The 19,204-nt window shown below is 35.9% G+C and overlaps 2 protein-coding genes across 5 annotated transcripts in view; one reads left to right on the top strand and one right to left on the bottom strand.

The window, feature by feature from the left end:
- The first annotated feature begins 470 nt into the window (after window positions 1-470).
- asah1b (N-acylsphingosine amidohydrolase (acid ceramidase) 1b) lies at window positions 471-6,788 on the top strand. Its single transcript, XM_056256792.1, has 14 exons — window positions 471-625; window positions 832-878; window positions 2,316-2,406; window positions 2,720-2,806; window positions 2,981-3,059; window positions 3,150-3,224; window positions 3,950-3,995; window positions 4,284-4,428; window positions 4,650-4,704; window positions 4,853-4,934; window positions 5,994-6,125; window positions 6,222-6,345; window positions 6,435-6,491; window positions 6,589-6,788. The coding sequence occupies exons 1-14, from the start codon at window positions 548-550 to the stop codon at window positions 6,676-6,678; spliced, it is 1,188 nt and encodes a 395-aa protein (XP_056112767.1). The 5' UTR covers window positions 471-547; the 3' UTR covers window positions 6,679-6,788.
- A 440-nt stretch (window positions 6,789-7,228) lies between these two features.
- Window positions 7,229-19,204, bottom strand: part of pcm1 (pericentriolar material 1) — a 56,166-nt gene continuing 44,190 nt past the window's right edge. For all 4 annotated transcript variants that reach the window (XM_056256788.1, XM_056256789.1, XM_056256791.1 and 1 more), the window contains 14 exons: window positions 17,714-17,845; window positions 17,489-17,621; window positions 16,008-16,148; window positions 14,697-14,800; window positions 14,465-14,599; window positions 10,839-11,036; window positions 10,698-10,757; window positions 10,296-10,419; window positions 9,446-9,597; window positions 9,300-9,369; window positions 8,996-9,189; window positions 8,803-8,895; window positions 8,281-8,404; window positions 7,229-7,985 (listed from right to left, as the gene is read on the bottom strand). In XM_056256788.1, the coding sequence (XP_056112763.1) occupies window positions 7,960-7,985; window positions 8,281-8,404; window positions 8,803-8,895; window positions 8,996-9,189; window positions 9,300-9,369; window positions 9,446-9,597; window positions 10,296-10,419; window positions 10,698-10,757; window positions 10,839-11,036; window positions 14,465-14,599; window positions 14,697-14,800; window positions 16,008-16,148; window positions 17,489-17,621; window positions 17,714-17,845 (1,686 nt within the window). In that variant the 3' untranslated portion in view covers window positions 7,229-7,959. The remainder of the gene's footprint in view (window positions 7,986-8,280; window positions 8,405-8,802; window positions 8,896-8,995; window positions 9,190-9,299; window positions 9,370-9,445; window positions 9,598-10,295; window positions 10,420-10,697; window positions 10,758-10,838; window positions 11,037-14,464; window positions 14,600-14,696; window positions 14,801-16,007; window positions 16,149-17,488; window positions 17,622-17,713; window positions 17,846-19,204) is intronic.

Genomic DNA, 19,204 nt, shown 5'->3' with positions numbered 1-19,204 from the left:
GGTTTTACATTTTCAAAACCATCCCTTTGTATTTCTAAGCTGGTTTCCTCATGGGGACCAAATAAGTGTCCGCACTAGTACAAGGATTTCGGGTATTGCCATCTTTGTGGGGACATTTTGTCCCCGTAATGTTGGGTTTACCACTTTACCAGGCCACACACACACACTGCTTGTTGTTGCACTTCCCTCTACAACCGTTAGATGTCGCAATACATTCGCCTATTTGTTTATCAGTCGGCGTTACCTGTCCTGTTGGGTTGGGAGAGGTAAAATGCTTTGTTCTGCGGTTATTGTTTCTCATTACCTAATGAATAATATATATTTATATATATGGGACAGTCTTTTGCTACAGCTTAGTAAAATAAAGCAGAGACAACCCCAAAGACAGAAAGTGTAAAGTCATCTTTTATTTTGTAACTCATTGTTATGGTAACTCCCCCAGTGTCTACTGGGTTTGCGCAGATTAGGAACTGTCACGAGAATCATCTCATCAGCACTTCCGTGTTCACAGACGCTTCTGAAGTCTGAAGACTGCGGACGTCTCATCATGATCGTCAAAATAAACTTCTGCTGTTTTAGTCTCTCTATTATGTTTATGTGCTTGTATGCGCAATATGTACCACCGGTAAGTCACCATCTGTCGTGTTTGTTTATGGCAATAATTACTGTTTTCATATTAATTTGGGATTTGTTTCATTGCAAGTTACAATAATAGCTGAACTGCAGTGTTGTGTTTACACGCCATTGGGCTGTTTTATAACTTAAGTGACCGTTGGAAACAACACTAGTTTACTGTAAATATGTGCTAAATCACTGGTGTTCATGTTTCAGTACACAGAAGAGTGCAGAAGTGGCATGTATCCTCCAAACGGACCAACGTGAGTATGACAACTGAAATTATGGATTATACATTCTGCAAATACTTATGTCAGAGTAGAACAATGTTATTCCAAACTTTAATCAGTACAAGCATACAACAATTGGATGTAACAAAATTATGAGACAAAGTACGAATTAACCGAGTCACACGGGAAAAACAAAGACTTAGGAAATGAATAAAAAAGACACACGTGATAGCCTATATATATTTCACAATATGTCTTATGTGTCAGTTTAATTTTAAAGAAGTGAAACCAAGTCAGGTGTTTTGTAACAGTGCGGATATGCCTGTTATGCAATTACTAAAATATGTCATATTTGTCACGTTACTTTTGTGTAATGTGTAGGCTATATATTTTTTTGTGCAAAAATAGTTTTTGCAGCTTTACACTGTTTTTTAGTACTAAGAAAGAAAATTGTAACAGTATGTATAAATCAAAGAAAACTGATGTTTTAAAATATAATTGAAAATATAATTTTATATAAAAATATACACTACCATTCAAAAGTTTGGAATTGGTAAGATTTTTAATGTTTTTAAAAGAAGTCTCTTCTGCTCACCAAGGCTGAAATATTATTACAATTTAAAGTAACTGTTTTCTATTTTAATATATTTGAAATTGTAATTTACTCCAGTCTTCAGTGTCACATGATCCTTCAGAAATCATTCTAATATGATGAAATGCTGCCCAAGAAACGTGTATTAGTATCAATGTTGAAAAAAGTTATGTAAAACAAACAAAAAAACAATCTGGATTCTTTGATGAATAGAAAGTTCAAAAGAACAACATTTATCTGAAATAGAAAGCTTTTGTAACATTATACACTACTGTTCAAAAGTTTGGGGTCAGTAAGATTTTTTTTTTTTTGGGGGTGGAAGAAATAAAATAAATTATTTTATTCAGCAAGGATGCATTAAATTGATCAAAAGTTACAGTAAAGACTTTATAAAGTTTATAAAGTTAATAAATATTCTATTTCAAATAAATAAAATAGAACTTTCTATTCATCAAAGAATCCTGAAAATAATTGTCCACAACTGTTTTCAACATTGATAATAATAATAATAATCAAATTAGCGTATTATAAGGATTATAATGATGATCGTGTGACACTGAAGACTGAAGTAATGATGCTGAAAATCCAGCTTTGCATCAGAGAAATAAATTATATTTTAAACTATATTCAAATAGAAAACAGTTATTTTAAATTGTCATAATATAAAAACAATATATCTTTTTTTTTAAAAATATGTTTTTATTAAATAAATGCAGCCTTGGTGAGCATACGATACGTCTTTTACAAACATTACAAATCTTACTGATCCCACAATTTTTACCAGCAGTATGTGTATATACATTATATACATAATTGAAATTGTAAGTTGTGTGAGGGGAGAAGATAAGAAAATCTGTATTTGAATCTATATCTTTTAGATTTAAAGGTGATGTGTCCTGGTATACCGTTGATCTGGACTTACCACCAAGCAAAAGATGGACAGATGTTATTACAGACAAAAAGAAGGATGTGAGTTTATACCATCACTGATTCAATGCTCTATAGTTCAAATGCTCTACATGCATTCAATGGCATTTCTGTGTGCATAAATTTACCTCATTTGTTTGGCAAAATGTGCATTTTTTTGCACAATTATTGCAGTTATTTCAAATAATTCCGATCAGATTGAATAACCACAATCAGATGACTCTTCAATAATTGAGTCAGGTCTAACCGTGAACCAAAAGTGAACTGAAACCCAAAAGCAAGCTAAAAAGGAATGATCTGAGAAGGGCTGATGTGTTCGGTGACGTCTTCAAGAGCTCATGTGTTTGTCTTTTAGATGGCGAGCATGATTCAGGCTATCAGAGATCTAGCAGATGCCTTTGTTCCCAGTGGGAAGCTCATCAAACTAGTAGACAAGGAATTGGTGAGTCGGCAGTCTAACATATCACTTTGCCTGATGCTAAATAATAATTTATTGAAGTATACGGCACTCTTAAATCTCATATCTGGCTGGCACACTGATCTACATACCTGTCAAAGATCACCTACATTAATGATTTAAGCTGTAATAACTAAAAGGACTGATGTTTGTCCTCAGCCCTTGATGGTGAACACCTTGCCTTATCCTTTCGATGAGGAGATCAGAGGAATAGCATCAGTGTCTGGTGTTCCTTTGGGTATGAAATGCATCGAAACCATCATGTTTCACACTGTTAAATAAAACGTAAACCATCAACTCACTCCATCAACTGTTCTCTGTAACGCAGGTGAGGTGGTGCTCTTCAACATATTTTATGAGGTGTTCACTGTATGCACTTCTCTGGTTGCAGAGGATGTCAATGGTGAGGATATCATCTGATATAACATCGTTTGAGATATTATTTGATCATTTTTATCTGTTATAACATATCAAATATGCATTATATGATATACACTACCATTCCAAAGGTTCAGGTCAGAAAGATTTTTTTTTGTTGTTGTTGTTGACAGAGATGAATACAAATGTATTCAGCCAGGATAGATTATATTGTTTAAAAGTGACTGTAAAAACATAAAATTCTACAAAACATTCATTTTAAATAAATGCTGTTTCATTTAGAAATGATCTTTCTATTCATCAAAAAAAAAGTTAAGCAGCCCAACTGTTTTCAACATTGATAATAATAAGAAATGTTTCTTGAGCAGCAAATCAGCATATTAGAAAGATTTCTGAAGGATCATGTGACACTGACGACTGACGAGTAATGATGCTGAAGTGTCAGCGTTGACATCACAGAAATAAATGACATTTTAAAATATATTAAAATAGAAAAGAGTTCTTCTAAATTGTAATATTTCTCAATAATACTGTTTTACTGTATTTTTGATCAAATAAATGCAGCCTTGGTGAGAATATGAGACTTCTTTCAAAAACATGATCTTACCAATAATCAAAATCTTACCGATAATCAAAATCTTACCGATAATCAAAATCTTACCGAACCCAAACTTTTGAACAGTAGTGTATAATATCACTAGAACAGTTGAGTATTTGATATAAAGTTGATATATTTTATTTTTACTCTAGGCAATCTCATCCATGCAAGGAACCTGGACTTTGGACTTTTCATGGGGTGAGTTTAGTGTCATTGTTTTGGTATTTGTTGCTAACCTACAGTACTTCCTCAATTTATGAGAATTTTTGAGTGAATATATATATATATATATATATATATATATAAACAGTAGTCACCATTTGAAGTGTATCAAAAAAGTTCATCAAAGTTGTCCTAAGACAAGAACAGGTATTGTTCAAAATGCATGAAAGGTTTTGATCCACTTCAGATGTTGACTACTACAGTATATATTGAAGCCTAAAACATCAATATTTCAGACTGTTCTTTGGAATCCTCTGTTTACAGTTGGGATTTGAAGAACAGGTCATGGATCATCACAGAGAAGCTGAAGCCACTTATTGTCAACCTCGACTTCAGAAGGAACAATCAGACTGTCTTTAAATCCACCAATTTTGCAGGATACGTGGGCATGCTGACTGGTATTCATCAGGTAAGGACGGATGAGAGAATCCCAATGAGCGATCTGAGTTGATTAGAGTTCAATCCGGAATGGATTATAAATCATGGTGACAGGATCCAGAATGACCCTTTGTCTCTTTTTAGTTTCACTTCTGCAGTTTAACAGGAAGGACCATTGTGAAAGCATTGATTGTTGGTCAATAATCACAATGCTTCTGTCCCTTGACTCTTTGTCTTTTGTTTTCTTTCTAGCGCTCTTTCACACTCACTATGAATGAACGATTCAGTCTGGATGGAGGGTACATCGGTAAGCCTTTGCTCTTTTATTTGCAGAGCCATATGGCATGACTGTCAGAAATACGTTGAAGCTTTCTTCAAATATGATTACTTATTTCATTTGGTCAGATCGTTGATATATAGTTTAATTGTGACTAAGTGTGTGATGTGAATTACAGGGATTCTGGAGTGGATCTTGGGGAAGAGAGACGGCATGTGGATGAGTTTTCTGACTCGTTCTGTGTTGGAGAACGCAACTAGGTTAGAGATAGTTATTTTAAAATATGGTCACACTTTAGATTAGGGTCCCATTCTTACTAGTAACTATGAGTTTTTGCCTCAATAAACTCATAATTACTACTTATTAATAGTTAGTAAAGTAGTTGTTAAGTTTAGGTAATGGGTAGGATTGGGATAAAGAATATGGTCAATCAGAATAATGCATTAATATGTGCTAATAAACAGCCAATATCCTAGTAATATGCATGCTAATAAGCAACTAGTTAGAATTGGACCCTAAAGAAGTCTCCAATGTTCACCAAGGCTGCATTTATTTGATGAAAAATACAGTAAAACAGTAATATTGTGAAAAATTATCACTATTTATGTTAACTGAAAATGTATACTTGTGATTTAAAGCTGAATTTTCAGCATAATTACTCCAGTCTTCAGTGTCACATGATCCCGCAGGAATCATTTTAATAGGCTGATTTGATGCTCAAAAAATATTTATTATACTTATCATCAGTACTTTTATTCAACAAGGATGCACTAAATTAATGTTCTTTTGAACTTTTTATTCATCAAAGAATCCTGAAAAAATGTATCAAAAATATTAAGCAGCAAAAACATTGATAATAAAAATAACTATATTCATAATTGAGCACCAATAATGATTGATTATATTTGAGCTCAAAGTCAGCATATTGGAATGATTTCTGAAGGATCATGTGACAATGAAGACTGTAATGACACTGAAAATTCAGCTTTGCCATCACAGGAATAAATTACATTTTAAAATATATTCAAATAGAAAACATTTTTTTTTAAATATTTCATTCACAATATTACCGATTTTTACTTGATTTTTCATCAAATAAATGCAGCTTTGGTGAGCATAAGATACTTAATTCGAAAACATTACAAATCATAATCATTCCAAACTGTGCTAAACTGGTGTATATTTTTTTGTCTTTAACTGAACTTAAATAAGAAGTGACTTTGTAATGTTTGCGATATTGAAGAAAGAAACAAAAGGAAAGACACATGGTCATCTCCTGGGTTTATGAAGATGATGATTTGGATGTTGTCTTCTTTTAGCTATGAAAGTGCCAAGGCTCTGTTGTCTGACACTAAGCTGCTGGCTCCAGCCTACTTCATCCTGGGAGGGAACCAGACGGGTCAAGCCTGCATCATCACCAGATCCAGAACACACAGCATCAGTCCACTGGAGTGAGCATTGCATCTACACTCTACACATAGTTAAAAGTAGATGTGTGAGTTTTTTGGTTAGAAACTAATAATAAACTGAAACACTATGTATTTCAGGCTTGATGTGAAGAATGGCAGGTGGTATGTTTTGGAGACTAACTATGACCACTGGAAAGAGCCTCTGTTTTTGGATGACAGGAGAACTCCTGCTATGAAATGCATGAATCAGACCACAAAGGATGTGAGTTGGCCTCACATATAAACTAAATCATGTTTATCCAGGTTGCCTAATAATAGTGATTTTACATTCATGACCCTATTCGCTTTCAGGATATCTCCTTAAAGACAGTCTATGATGTCCTGTCCACCAAGCCAGTCTTAAATAAAGTAGGTTCATTATCCATTACTGGTAATGTTTTATGTATCAGTTTGTAGCACATTTTATGGCTTGTTCATTAACGCTTCCCTTTATGATGCTGTGCAGCTGACCACGTACACTACTCTAATGGAGGCGTCTAAGGGGACATTGGAGTCTTATATCCGTGACTGTCCTAACCCCTGCATGCCGTGGTGATGGATCGCATCTGGGCAAGCTGCATCACTGGGACGTTCATATGTATGTTAAAGGAAAAGCATCCAATTCAAAATTTAGCATCATTAAAAATCAGCTCTTACATTTTAGAAGATTTGCAACATCTGATTTTGAAATCAAATCTTGGTTAATCAAGGAAGAGCTACTACTTGTTTAAATATGTGTGGGGGTGTGGGAAATTGCACTGAAAATTTATATTGCATATGGCAAATTGTTTTTTTTTTTAATCATGTGATTAATTATTATTATTTTTTTAACTACGTATTAGCATACAGAAATGTGCACAGTGGAACATGTTTCAACTGGATAATCAACACTACTGGTGCCTTGTAACTTTATTAAACCTCCTCAGTGCCAACCAATATGTGTATGAGAGGAAAAATGATCAACTAAAAATGAGTGTACAAAATTAAGCAGTATACACATGTACACAACTAACATCAATAAATCATGGAAATTCAGTATTTGTTGTGGGGAAAATGTTGCATTGAGATTTTATGCAAATGTGACAGAGAGCAATCACTGCAGGAAATGATAAAAATCAATGTTTTATTCAGTTTAAATCTCAATCTAAACATTAGAGAATCACATTAGGTGAAATGGGGTGAGAACCCAAGCAATGGCCAACATGCCTTAAAAAAAGGTAAAAATGAAAGCAAGAGAAAACATTTAAAAGAGTGCAATAAGAGAGGACAGGACAATTTATCAGTGCTAATATGTGATTCAGCTCCATCCTGGGTCATGTCAAATGTATTTAAATAGAGATTTTTTCTAAATGTGCTTGAAGTTTTATCCTGAATTAGAGGAACGTCTATTGCCCTCTATATATTGCATTCACAAAAAATGCTGAAGGTCTGGGAAGGAATCCCAGAAAAAGATGCAAAAACAAAAGCCTCACCATGCCAAACATAGACACACAAAAATCTATTGCATCCCTTAAACTGTAGCCTTTGAATGAGCTTTTACTGAGAGTTCTGGCTTAAAGAGAAACACAGAAAATGTACTTACAGACTACTGAACAGCTTAAAGACCCTTTCAAAACATCCTCTCCTACATTCTCCATAAAACAATCAGAATAAAACTTCTTATAAGTGTAGAGAGACTTCTTTAACATCTCTTGAACTGTTAGATCACACATGCTGACAGGCTAATTCACTAATACTTAGCTGTTGTTTCCAAGGAATCTTAAGGTATTAAGCTCATTTTATAGTAATGTTGAATGAATTATGGTTTGTAGTGTAAAGATGAATCAAAGAACCATTCTCATGCACTCTGGGCTCCAATGGTTTCTGACAAGGAAAAGAAAAAAAAAAGAGATATGATTTACACTACAGTGAGTAGAACATGTCTTCACCTATCACAGGGATCTGCTCATAGTAATTGAGCTCTGAATTATAATATTCAACGCATTACAAAACTAAAACAAGAAATCTTAAATGTAAAATGTACATGGAAATACTGAATATGAGTTTTGAACTAAAGTTATCACCTTATTCTAATATTACATTTCGAATTGTATTAAAGTCACTGCATGAACAGTCTAAACAGATAGCTTAAATGTTTTAAAGGATATTTAACACTTACCAGGCTCTTTGAGTGCTTGAGCATTTCCCACCATTCCTGTAAACTCTTCTGTATTTACATTCAGAATTTCAGCTGCTAAGTTATTATTTTGCTGCTCTTCTGAGATCCTCTTACAAAGTTCTTCCTGTACAAATTATAAGCAAAGACAATTAGAAAATCTTTAAAAACCATACACTTGATGACTATCAACCATAGATGACTCGTACAGTTTAGAGAGTAGAGACATGAAAAACTGTGGCAGGTGACTGACATTCATATATGTGAATAATATATTGATGTATACACTGTTACAGTATACACTGTATTTTTTTTATATATATATAAACAGTGTATAGAGTGTTTTATTAAAATAATATATGATGATTAAGAAAAAACTATTAATATTGTATAAAGCAAATTAATATAACAATTGCCTATTCATTGATAAAAAAAAAGAAAAAAAGTGGATTAACTTCCCAAATTTATTTGTAAACTTCACTATCCTGGCCATCCCTATTAGAGAGAGACCCCTCAAGCTCTTACCTCACACAGAACAGACATTTGAAAAGGGAGATCCTCCACCTTCACAAAATCTTCCTCATCTGATCTCTGGCTATTGTTTCCAGATCCAGCCTCCTATATTACAAACAAAGGAACTTAATACCTTTTTTTCATAATTTGGTCATTCTTAAAAACGAATAAATGATGTTTGAGGAGAAAAGCTGCTCTGACATACATCAGTGTTGATCATGACTGGGGAGTCTGTGTCAGGGCTGGCTGTATCTGAGCTCTGAGGAGTTTCCTGTGCTGAAGCAGCAGTACGGTCCTCCTCCTCCTCTCTTTCATCTTCTGAACCAATTGTTGCCTCCTCTCTGCCCTCCTCTGGAGGCTGCTGATCTGTCACTTTGGACTCCGATTTTATGCTTTTAGCTGTTAGAAAATGGGAGACAAAGTGAAAAAAATGTTTTTCAACTGTAATGAGTTGATTGTAAATACCCCAATAAACGTTAATGGTATAATATTACAGAAGAAAGGCGTACATTGGCTGCTTTCGGGGCTTTCTAGGTCTGATTTGGTTTCCAGGGGGGCTTCGTTTTGTATGGCAGAGCACTGAAACAACACAACAGGTCATTATTAATGTCTTCTGAGTCGGGTTATTTGCTCTTTCGTGTGCATGCCAGCACACCTGTCTGTGTTCACTAGTGTTGTCCATGCAGGCTTGTAGTGATGTTTGCACCTCAACAGGTCCAGCCTCAAACTCCTCTATCTCTTCCACTTCATTTTCATCTTCTCCACTGCCATAATTGCATAGAGCCTGTGTCTCTGCTTTAGACAGGCCTAAAGAAAAGACCATACACACACAACACACAAGTCAAACATATTCTTATCAAAGTCAAATACATTACAGAACAGTCTCAACCTGTAGGCGATAAGTTTGACAACCTCCTGCAAACACTAAAGGGTATTGTTGAATACTCAAAATTTTATGCTTACCATTTTATCACATAGAATGAAAAAATATATATTTTTAAATCAATATTTAAACTTTCAAAAATCTACTTTTATTTAGCAAGAAAACATAAAATTAATCAAAAACGACAGTAGACTTTTACAGTTACAAAAGATTTCCAAATGAATCCTTGAGAATTTTTTTCCCCCACTAAAATATCAAAGCAGCACAACTGTTTTAACATTGATATAAATAAGAGATGTTTCTTGAGCACCAAATCAGCAAATTAGAATAATTTCTAGATTATGTGACACTAAAGGTTGGAGTAATTGCTACTTTAAAAAAATGCATTTTAAAATGTATTAAAATAGAAAGTTAAATTTAATTGTAGTAATATTTCACAATATTACTGTTTTTGTTGTATTTTTTGATCAAATAAATGCAGCCTTGGTGAGAACAAAAAGACTTTTAAAAACAAATAAATTCTCACCAGCCCCCAACTTTTGAGTATATTTTGTAAATATTGTATATTTATTTTAAAAAATAGCTATTTTTTTCCCCTTTAGTTTCTGGCTGATAACCTTACTTATAGAAAGAGGCAGCCCTTCTTCCTCTTCTTCTTCCACCTCAGATGCTCCACTGCTCTGTGCATCTTTCTCCTTGTCCTCTTCTGCTTCCGGCGTCCCTCGCTGCTCGGTCTCATCCTGATCCTGATGAAAAAACATTGAAAGTCAATTTTAAACATTGAAAACATTCAGGTTTGCAATAAAACAAAACTAAACACCGCTGTAAGTTTGTTGTATGAAACCAGCGAAGGCAACAAATAGAAATTTGTTGTCTTTTTTTTTTTTTTTTACTCAACTCATCACTTCATATTGAGACTGCAAGCTAATATATAAAACTGTTCTGCTGTGGGGCTTTAGATTCAGAGGCAGTGTAGCTTAGTGTATTTGTGTGAATGTTAAGTGTATGAACAATTATAACTTACTCTGTCTTCATCAAAATATGATGGTGAGAATGTATTTTCTCTCTCTAGTGTTTTCTTCTCCTAAATAAACAATGCAAAGATTATTCTCCTTTAACACAGAAGCATTGCTAAAGGGCACACACATTAATCACTCGAACCTACCTCAGCGCGAGGCGAGTGTTTTGGAGATGTGTGGTCAGAGCGTCTCTTGGTCCTGCATTTGTTTTTAGAGGTGTTCTGATCTAAATCCTGCATCAGTCTGAAGAAGGCGAGTTCATTAAAGAGGATCTCAGAGATCTCTACCAGCAGGTCCTCGCCACAATCCTGCAGCGTCCGTCCAACAAACTTACTCAGGGAGTCCTGTGAGTGCACACACAAAACAAAGAACAACTTCGTAAAACTATTTAAAGCACCCTTAATTAAATGTAGGCTGTAATCCAACTACAAAGTTTGTACACATTTTTAAGTGCAGTAAGCCACGAAAATAACTCAATTTGGTACAGCTTTATATGCATGCGCTTTGGATGTGACTGAGCGCACAGAAAACTGCCTCTAAAGAACCAAATGGTTTAAAAAGATGTGAAAATTATAAACTTTTTTGACGAATCAACACTGACCGGATTAGGCAGGAGAAAATTCTGCCAGCTGTCCCAAAATAATGAAAAAAAAAAAAAATTTGAGCAACTGATTCACTCGTACGGTTTTCAAATGACTGATTTGATCTGATATTCTATGTGGATTCATTTCCTCATCTAACCTACATGCTATAGTTAATAAATGTTTGCAGGAATTTCCCACATTAAAAGTTTAAAACTTGCGAGAATGAGTAAAATTATGCGATCTATGTAGCCTGGGAAAACCCAGACAACTTCCGGCAAATTTAGATTTGCTCTGAAAGTCAGTCTGGCAAAGAACTCATTCAAGCCCATTTCCAATCCGTCGAAATCACGGCACCAATCAGAAACGTTGGGGCGGGCTTTACACGATGACGACAGCGCTGGGATTTTGAAGCAGATTTTGTAGCCTATATTACAAAGATGGATGCCGCCGTCGAACATCACTCGTTCGAATCAGCTATCGCGTCTGTTTTAAAGAGTTAGTTCACCCAAAAATGAAAATTCTGTCAGTAATTACTCACCCTCATGTTGTTCCAACCCCGTAAGACCTTTGTTCATCTTCGGAACACGAATTAAGATATTTTTAGTGAAATCTGGCAGCTGGATCACTCCTCCATACTAGTCCATAGGCTTCTTCAGGGATTGAACTTGCCGGTCTCGAAAAGTTATTAAAGACATCGTTAAAATAGTCCAAGTGACTACAGTGGCTCAATCGTAAGTTTATCAAGCGACAAGAATACTTTTTGTGCGCAAAAACAAACAAAAATAACGACTTTATTTCAACTATTCATTTCCTTCTCTTTGGGCCTCTAGTCAGTTAACGTAGTGTGATTCCGTAGAGCTACGTCACACGTAGGCTCACTATTGGCCGACGCTGGTCATGTGCGTGATGCGTGTGACGTACAACAACAGAAGCTTACGCTATTACACTAGTGAACTGACTCGAGGCCCACAGAGAAGGAAATGAATAGTTGAATTAAAGTCGTTATTTTGGGGGGGTTTTGCGCACAAAGTATTCTTGTTGCTTGATAAACTTAAGATTGAGCCACTGTAGTCACTCGGACTATTTTAACGATGTCTTTAATAACTTTTCGAGACCGGCAAGTTCAATCCCTGAAGAAGCCTATGGAATAGTATGGAGGAGTGATCCAGCTCTCAGATTTCATCAAAAATATCTTAATTCTTGTTCCGAAGATGAACAAAGGTCTTACGGGGTTGGAACAACACGAGGGTGAGTAATTACTGACAGAATTTTCATTTTTGGGTGAACTAACCCTTTAAGCGATTTGAACGTTTCATTTTTGTTAAAAACCGAGCAAAGAACAACACACAGAGATGTTTCTCCGCCGCTCTGCATACGTCATCTCCTTCATCGCTCTGATTGGTTTTAGGTCTATCCGCGACATCCGTTGGTGACGCCCCTCTGGAAATGATTTGTCTATGACGCTTTGCCAGATCATAACTCAGTTACAACTGAGAATGGTCTGGTTTAAACCAGGCTACGATCTATGTAATCCCATGCCGAAATTCAGGACCTGAATAAACATTCTATTAAACATTCTATTATACAGATATTTGTGAAACAAATTTACATGACTTTTCCAAAACTTTCTGGGTTTATTTATTTTTCCAAAACTTTTCCAGACCTGGAAATTGCCATTTTAAAATTCCATGACTTTTCCAGGTTTTTCATGGCCGTATGAAAACCTGCAACTACTGGGCTTCCGACACAGATTTTTAGGCATCAGAGTCACGTTCAAACACACCCATGATTCTCAAAAATGCAGGTTCTTGTGATTTTATTCATACTAGTGCAAAATGCCCGTGTAAAATAATTTTTTTTGTGTGTGTTTTTAGCAATTGTTGGTTTGGTGTGTTTGAGTGCTCATTGTTACAATTACACAGCAAAAGTTCAATGACATTTTTATTTGTGCATGGTAGAAAGCATACTGATACTGACATAATGATGCATTGGAGGATATATTTAGAGTGGATGCAGATACATGCCCGTGAAAGATAGCGATAACGCAGTTAATCTGTTTTGCAGTTCCTGCCTCTGTTGTTTTCATTTGCAAATTGCTGTTCACAGGCTTGCAGTGCTTTTGGCCGCATTTGTGCGCAAAAGCCGTGCCAAAAGTATAAGCGCGGAAAAATGAAAGTTTAAAGAATACAGATCCTATTTATTTTGCGGGCGATTTACACCTTTACAAATCTTCTCTTGCACATGCAAATTTAATTTACGCTTGCAATCTTATGTACGCTTTCACAAATCTTACCCTGTGCATAGGATTCTTGATGTCATCATTTTACCTTCATAGATTTGCTGTCACACGATCGGTAAGAGGATTACTATACTCGTTAAGCTCGTTAAAGCCTGCTATATACTGTTGAATAGGCAGGGCAACTATTTACCATAGCATATTAAACATCACATAGTTAACATATACATGCTAACTTCAGCGCGCATGACACATAACGTTAATAGCATTTACTACAAATGATGGCCGTGAAAGAGACTGCGAACGCATTAAATATAATATTAAAAAGTAAACAGCGTAGCTGACTTGCAGATTCAGTTAACAAATGAATAAGCGCGACGATTCAGGGAGCAAATCTGCTTTCTTCGTCCCTCTGTCTCTGGTCCTGCGCTGTGCTCACTCAGTGCGCAGTGTGAGAGGGGGAGTGGCCAGCGGCTAGAGCGGCAAAAACCAATGTGTGCTTCTTTTAGCGATATATTTAGCGATATCTTTTGCATTTCTAATCCAAACAACGTCAAACTCGGCACTGCACTTACTCGTGCCCGTAGCAAGACACCTGTCAAGTTTGAGATCCATCGGACTAACGGTTCGAGAGATATGCGATTAACAGACAGACACACACACACACACAGACAGACAGACGTTCCTGTAATTTATAGATAGGGGTGTGCGAAATAACCATCTATATCACAATAAGAGTAATTTTATTTCCCAATAACAATATACATTATCCTCTTTTGCTGGAAATAAAGATGTAACAATAGCAAAATATTAGATTCTGTGAAATTTCACAACTTCTCACAACAAAGTCGACAAACAACTACTGAAGAAAAGTAAACAAAAAAAGTAATGAAATAAAAAAAAAAGAAGCAAATTACATTTGAACAAATAAATACATTAAATTTGTTCTTACCTGCAGGATGCCACCCAGCTGTCGGTGGAAAAACCGAACAAACTCTTTGCTTTCATCATTTTGCTGGATGAGTTTGAGCACCATGCGTCTCACAGATGTGAGCAGCTGGTGTGAACACACCTCCCCAACGTGCTCCTGACAGAAAGACACATGCAAGACAACACGTCTCTGAACTGCAGCTTAAACAGTTGATTTATTTGAAATGTTAAAGAGAAAAGTAGAGCAAGCTCACCTTTAGGAAGGGAATAACTTCTGTCATGATGGCTTTGATCTGTCTGTCAAGCTGTTGTGTGTCAATCTGAGGACAATGTGCATCTGCAGATGAATGTCCTGCACCTAAAAATAGACAAAGACACACACAGAAATGCATTAAAACACATTAGTAGAGTTATGTAAATGGGCATACAACCCAAGCATTTATTATATGCATGTTTAAAGCAAGCAGATTAATTAAAGACATATTCCAGGTTACTTTCAGCCTAATGAACGAAATGTGTTAGTGTGATATGTGTACCAGATACAAAGACACAGGCTGTACTTAGCCTGAATTATTCATTTTAGACATGGAATCACTGACAGTGATGTGTGCTGTGACAGCAGAAGACAGTGTCCATCGTGAGCAGATGTGGACGCAATAAGGCATATAAAAGTTTCTAACCAGCCATTTGTTTGGTTACTATTTCTATAGCATTGTGTTAAAAATCTTATTGTATCAATCGTGTCAATTTGCTTGTCGCATTGTATCTGGTAGGGACATGCCATTAGCAGGGCTCCAGACTAACTTTTCCACTAGTTGCACTGGTGCTGCCAACTTTCTCAGTTGGTCGCACCAGCATATGATTCGGTCGCACCTTTTTTTCTTCTTTTTTTTTTTTACATGCCATGGGATTAATCAATGCATGCTGATGAATAGTGGTCTAAATCTGCATACCATAGTTTGGCACTGATGTAAAAAGACTGACAGTGACACAAGACCTCATGTTAGCAAAATGTTTTAACCCCTTAAGCCCTGTAGCCATTTTTAGAGTTGTTTTGTCTGAGAGACACACACAAAACTAAAGACTCATAACTCCAAAACTATAGCAAGGAGAGTCAAAAGGTAGGTATCGTTTGATAGAACACTTTTCAAATTTTTTGAAAATATAAATTACATTACATTTGGACATTCTGCTGCTGAGAAACTGCTGATAAAAGACAAAAATAAATATTATTTTTATTATGATTTTGCATATCTTTTTTATTTGACATAGAATAACTCAGGAAGGAAATAAGGTAGGAGGACAGTTCTTTTTTGGTGAAGTCCCTCTACATGTGAGCTGCATCATTTTGAACATACGGGCTGCAGCAGCTGCTGATACAACAGCGTTCTGTTGCGCATGGTGAATTTAACTGAGTGCATGACAATGCACTCGCACAAATGCGACCACCAAAAATGTTAACTCGCACATTCTCAAAAATGGTCGCAGTCTGGAACCCTGCATTAGAAGCACTTGCAAATGAATGTCAGGTCTATTCTGCAGTCTGAGAGTGATCGCATGAATACCTTGCGTGAGTGCTGAGGCTGCAGCAGCAGCAGCTCCAGGGCTGTGCTCAGGGTTATCTGTGTTACACTCAGCCCTTAGCTTCATACGCTCATACTCCCTCATCCTGGCCAATGCCTTATCTAAATGAATCACTGTGTTGCCTGGAGAAGCAGAAAGGAAACAAAGGGAGAGAGAGAGAGAGAGAGAGAGAGAGAGAGAGAGAGAGAGAGAGAGAGAGAGAGAGAGAGAGAGAGAGAGAGAGAGAGAGAGAGAGAGAGAGAGAGAGAGAGAGAGAGAGAGAGAGAGAGAGAGAGAGAGAGAGAGAGAGAGAGAGAGAGAGAGAGAGAGAGAGAGAGAGAGAGAGAGAGAGAGAGACATGAAAGTATTCAAGGGGAGTACGATAGGATTCAGTCTAGCCCCAACCCAGCAAAGCAAGCATGATCATGGTAAGCAACCTATCTAGGGCTGTCACGATTCCTCGATTAATTTTGAGTACTCGAATTAAAAAAATGTTGAGTAACCTGCAAAATACCGGAAGTGGCGCATTACACGGATGAGAACCGTATTATTAGACCGTTTTCTAAGGCTGCACGATGTATTAAAACCAAAAACCATACTATATCATAGGGCTATTGTGAATTCACAAAGGCTGTGATTCAATTAAATAAATATATGCCCTGCGTTTAATATATAACGCTTTATTTACATGCGTGTAGGTCACATGCTGCATCTCAGACCGTCTCAGTTCATGTGTAGCAGCATTTACAGTGAACAGTTATCATTTTTATGCGTAAAATGAGTCTCAAACTCCCTCTCTACATATGCTGTGAGTTTGAGCTGCTTATAACGTTCATCTGGGATCGCATTTCATCAGATTTGTAAGGTAAATCATTTATAAACTTACGCAAACAAAGGGGAATACATCAATATGATTCTAAATGTGCAAACTGATACTGTTCATCGCAATTTCAAAATCAAAGTTCTGTGTTTGCATGTTTTGATGTTCCCATATTCTGAGAAATGTCAGTGGCTGTAGCATTTCTATCGTAAAGAAGTGGCCAAATGTTAAATATTAAGTTAACATTTGAATTAAATGTCATTTGGCCAATATTAAACAAGGACTTGATCTGCTGTAAAGTGAAACAACAATTACTAGGCCGTTGGCGGCCTATGAAGGGATGTGCAATAATACATAAAGTTGATTGTTTATATCATATATATTATATTATGTATTATAACAGTGTTGTTCTATAAAACCATATGATTACTTGCTTTTGATCCTTTATTTGAACCAACAATTATTGCCTCGTTATTATATATGTATTTTAAGTCATTTTAAAGGCTATTGTTTGCTTATTACCACCCCAAAAAATACAAAAACCGATTACTCGATTAATCGACAAAATAATCGACCGATTACTCGATTGCCAAAATAATCGTTAGTGACAGCCCTAAACCCATCTATTGTTTTTAACATGATTGTGTCTGTATGTAAGCATACCCAAGTCATCACTAGCAAAGGGTTCAAGGTTGGAAGAGGTGGACAGCAGGCTCTCGTTGTCCATCGAATCTCTATCTGCTACCCTCTTCAGTACAGAGTTGGATTTAACAGTAACAATCTTCTCAGATGCATCCTGGAAAAACCAGGAAGAAAAATTAATAAATCAACTGTGTGATAATTAAAGTGAGAAAATCAGATGGGCAGATGGGGAAGCAAATGTCTTACATTGTCACTGGTTACCAAGCTTTCACTAGGTGTGAGCTCTGACTGTGAGCCTGTGGCCCACACAGCCGGACCCAAAGAGGACGCATGCTCATCTGCCACACTCTTCTCTGTCAGGTGCCTTGTTACAATGTCCTGGTGGCCAAAGCCAAAGATGAGATTTGATATCTGGCATAGGATGTGTGTGCGCAAACACATTCTATGCCACTTGTATTTAAGTACATTTGACTAATTCAATTTAACCCTCAGGTTGTGTTTGGGTTATTTTGCCACGGAGAGCATTTTCATGTACCTGAAAATGCTAGTTAATGTTATTGCATTGGACTAAAAGTTACTGACTTTACTCACCCAGAGTCTAACAACTTCCCAAAATTGTTTTGATACTTTTTGTGGGGGGTTTTTCTCCACATTGTAACACTTGTGATGTACCCGGTCAAAAATGATTGGCCTACAAAAAATTGCTTATAAATATCTCATTTTGCTACATCACCAGATATTGGATTAAATCTTTGTCAACTTGTTTTCTTTCAATTAGGACAAGTTTTATATATATATTTGGAATTGATCGATCGTAGGCCTTATTTATCATTTAAAAATCGTAAAAGCTTACGTACCTCAGTTTTTGAGTGAAAAAAACCCAAAACATTATTTGTAGATAATTTTGTCCATATTAAGTGAAATATATGAAGTTGACAAAAAGACTGAATCCAATATTTGGTGATTAAATAGTGTAACGAGTGATTTATAAGCTATTTTTTTTGTACCACAAGTGTGACTGTGCCATTTTGTACAAAATGAAAACCATTTCAAAACAATTTCCTGGTTAAACATGAAAGCACACTAGTGTGATAAACAGTGCAATTTTTTTCATATTTTAAGTAAAAATGACAACATTAAACAGAATCGTTTTTTTTTTTACTCAAAAACGTAGGTACGTAAGCTCAGATAAATAAGGCCAATGATCAATCAGTTCCAAACATAAATACAAAACCTGTCCTAATTGAAAGAAAACAAGCTGACAAAAAGATTGAATCCAACGTTTGATGATAAGCAGAGGTGTAGTGGTAAAAAAAGAGGTGGGTAAACTATAAATTCTGGTGGACCACAACGTGGTCACCCGGTAAGGTGGGCCACTGCCTACCTGTTGACATTGCTAACATTGCTCGACATTAAGCCTTTTCACTTGTCCTTCGGACAAGTAAATCTGTCATTCACTTGTCTGAGTAAAAAAATTGCTCGTCCGGATTTTTTTTTTTTGGTGTGTGTGTTAATTTATTCTGAAACAATATTCTCATTTATTCTGATTATTCTCATCAGTGTTCAATCAGCTTTGATATTTAAATCGGCATATTGTAATATCTGCACCTTTAACCTCTTAACCTTCTCCAGAGCGTCGGCGCACTGAAGCGTTTTTTTTTTTTTTTAGTTCAAATATACTATCAGATTTAATGTTATACCTTGACAAACTATACATCATTAAAAAGATATAAGACT

Source organism: Rhinichthys klamathensis, unplaced genomic scaffold, assembly GCF_029890125.1.
Source record: "Rhinichthys klamathensis goyatoka isolate OS25496 unplaced genomic scaffold, OSU_Roscu_1.1 h1tg000133l_1, whole genome shotgun sequence".
Lineage (NCBI taxonomy): Eukaryota > Metazoa > Chordata > Actinopteri > Cypriniformes > Leuciscidae > Rhinichthys > Rhinichthys klamathensis.
This window is presented reverse-complemented; position numbering and strand designations above follow the sequence as displayed.

Bases quoted from the DNA above. Each gene is read 5' to 3' on its own strand.
- asah1b (XM_056256792.1), top strand. From the start codon at position 548: ATGATCGTCAAAATAAACTTCTGCTGTTTTAGTCTCTCTATTATGTTT. The intron at 879-2,315 runs GTGAGTATGACA...TATATCTTTTAG, and splicing joins TATCCTCCAAACGGACCAAC to ATTTAAAGGTGATGTGTCCT. The intron at 2,807-2,980 runs GTGAGTCGGCAG...GTTTGTCCTCAG, and splicing joins AACTAGTAGACAAGGAATTG to CCCTTGATGGTGAACACCTT.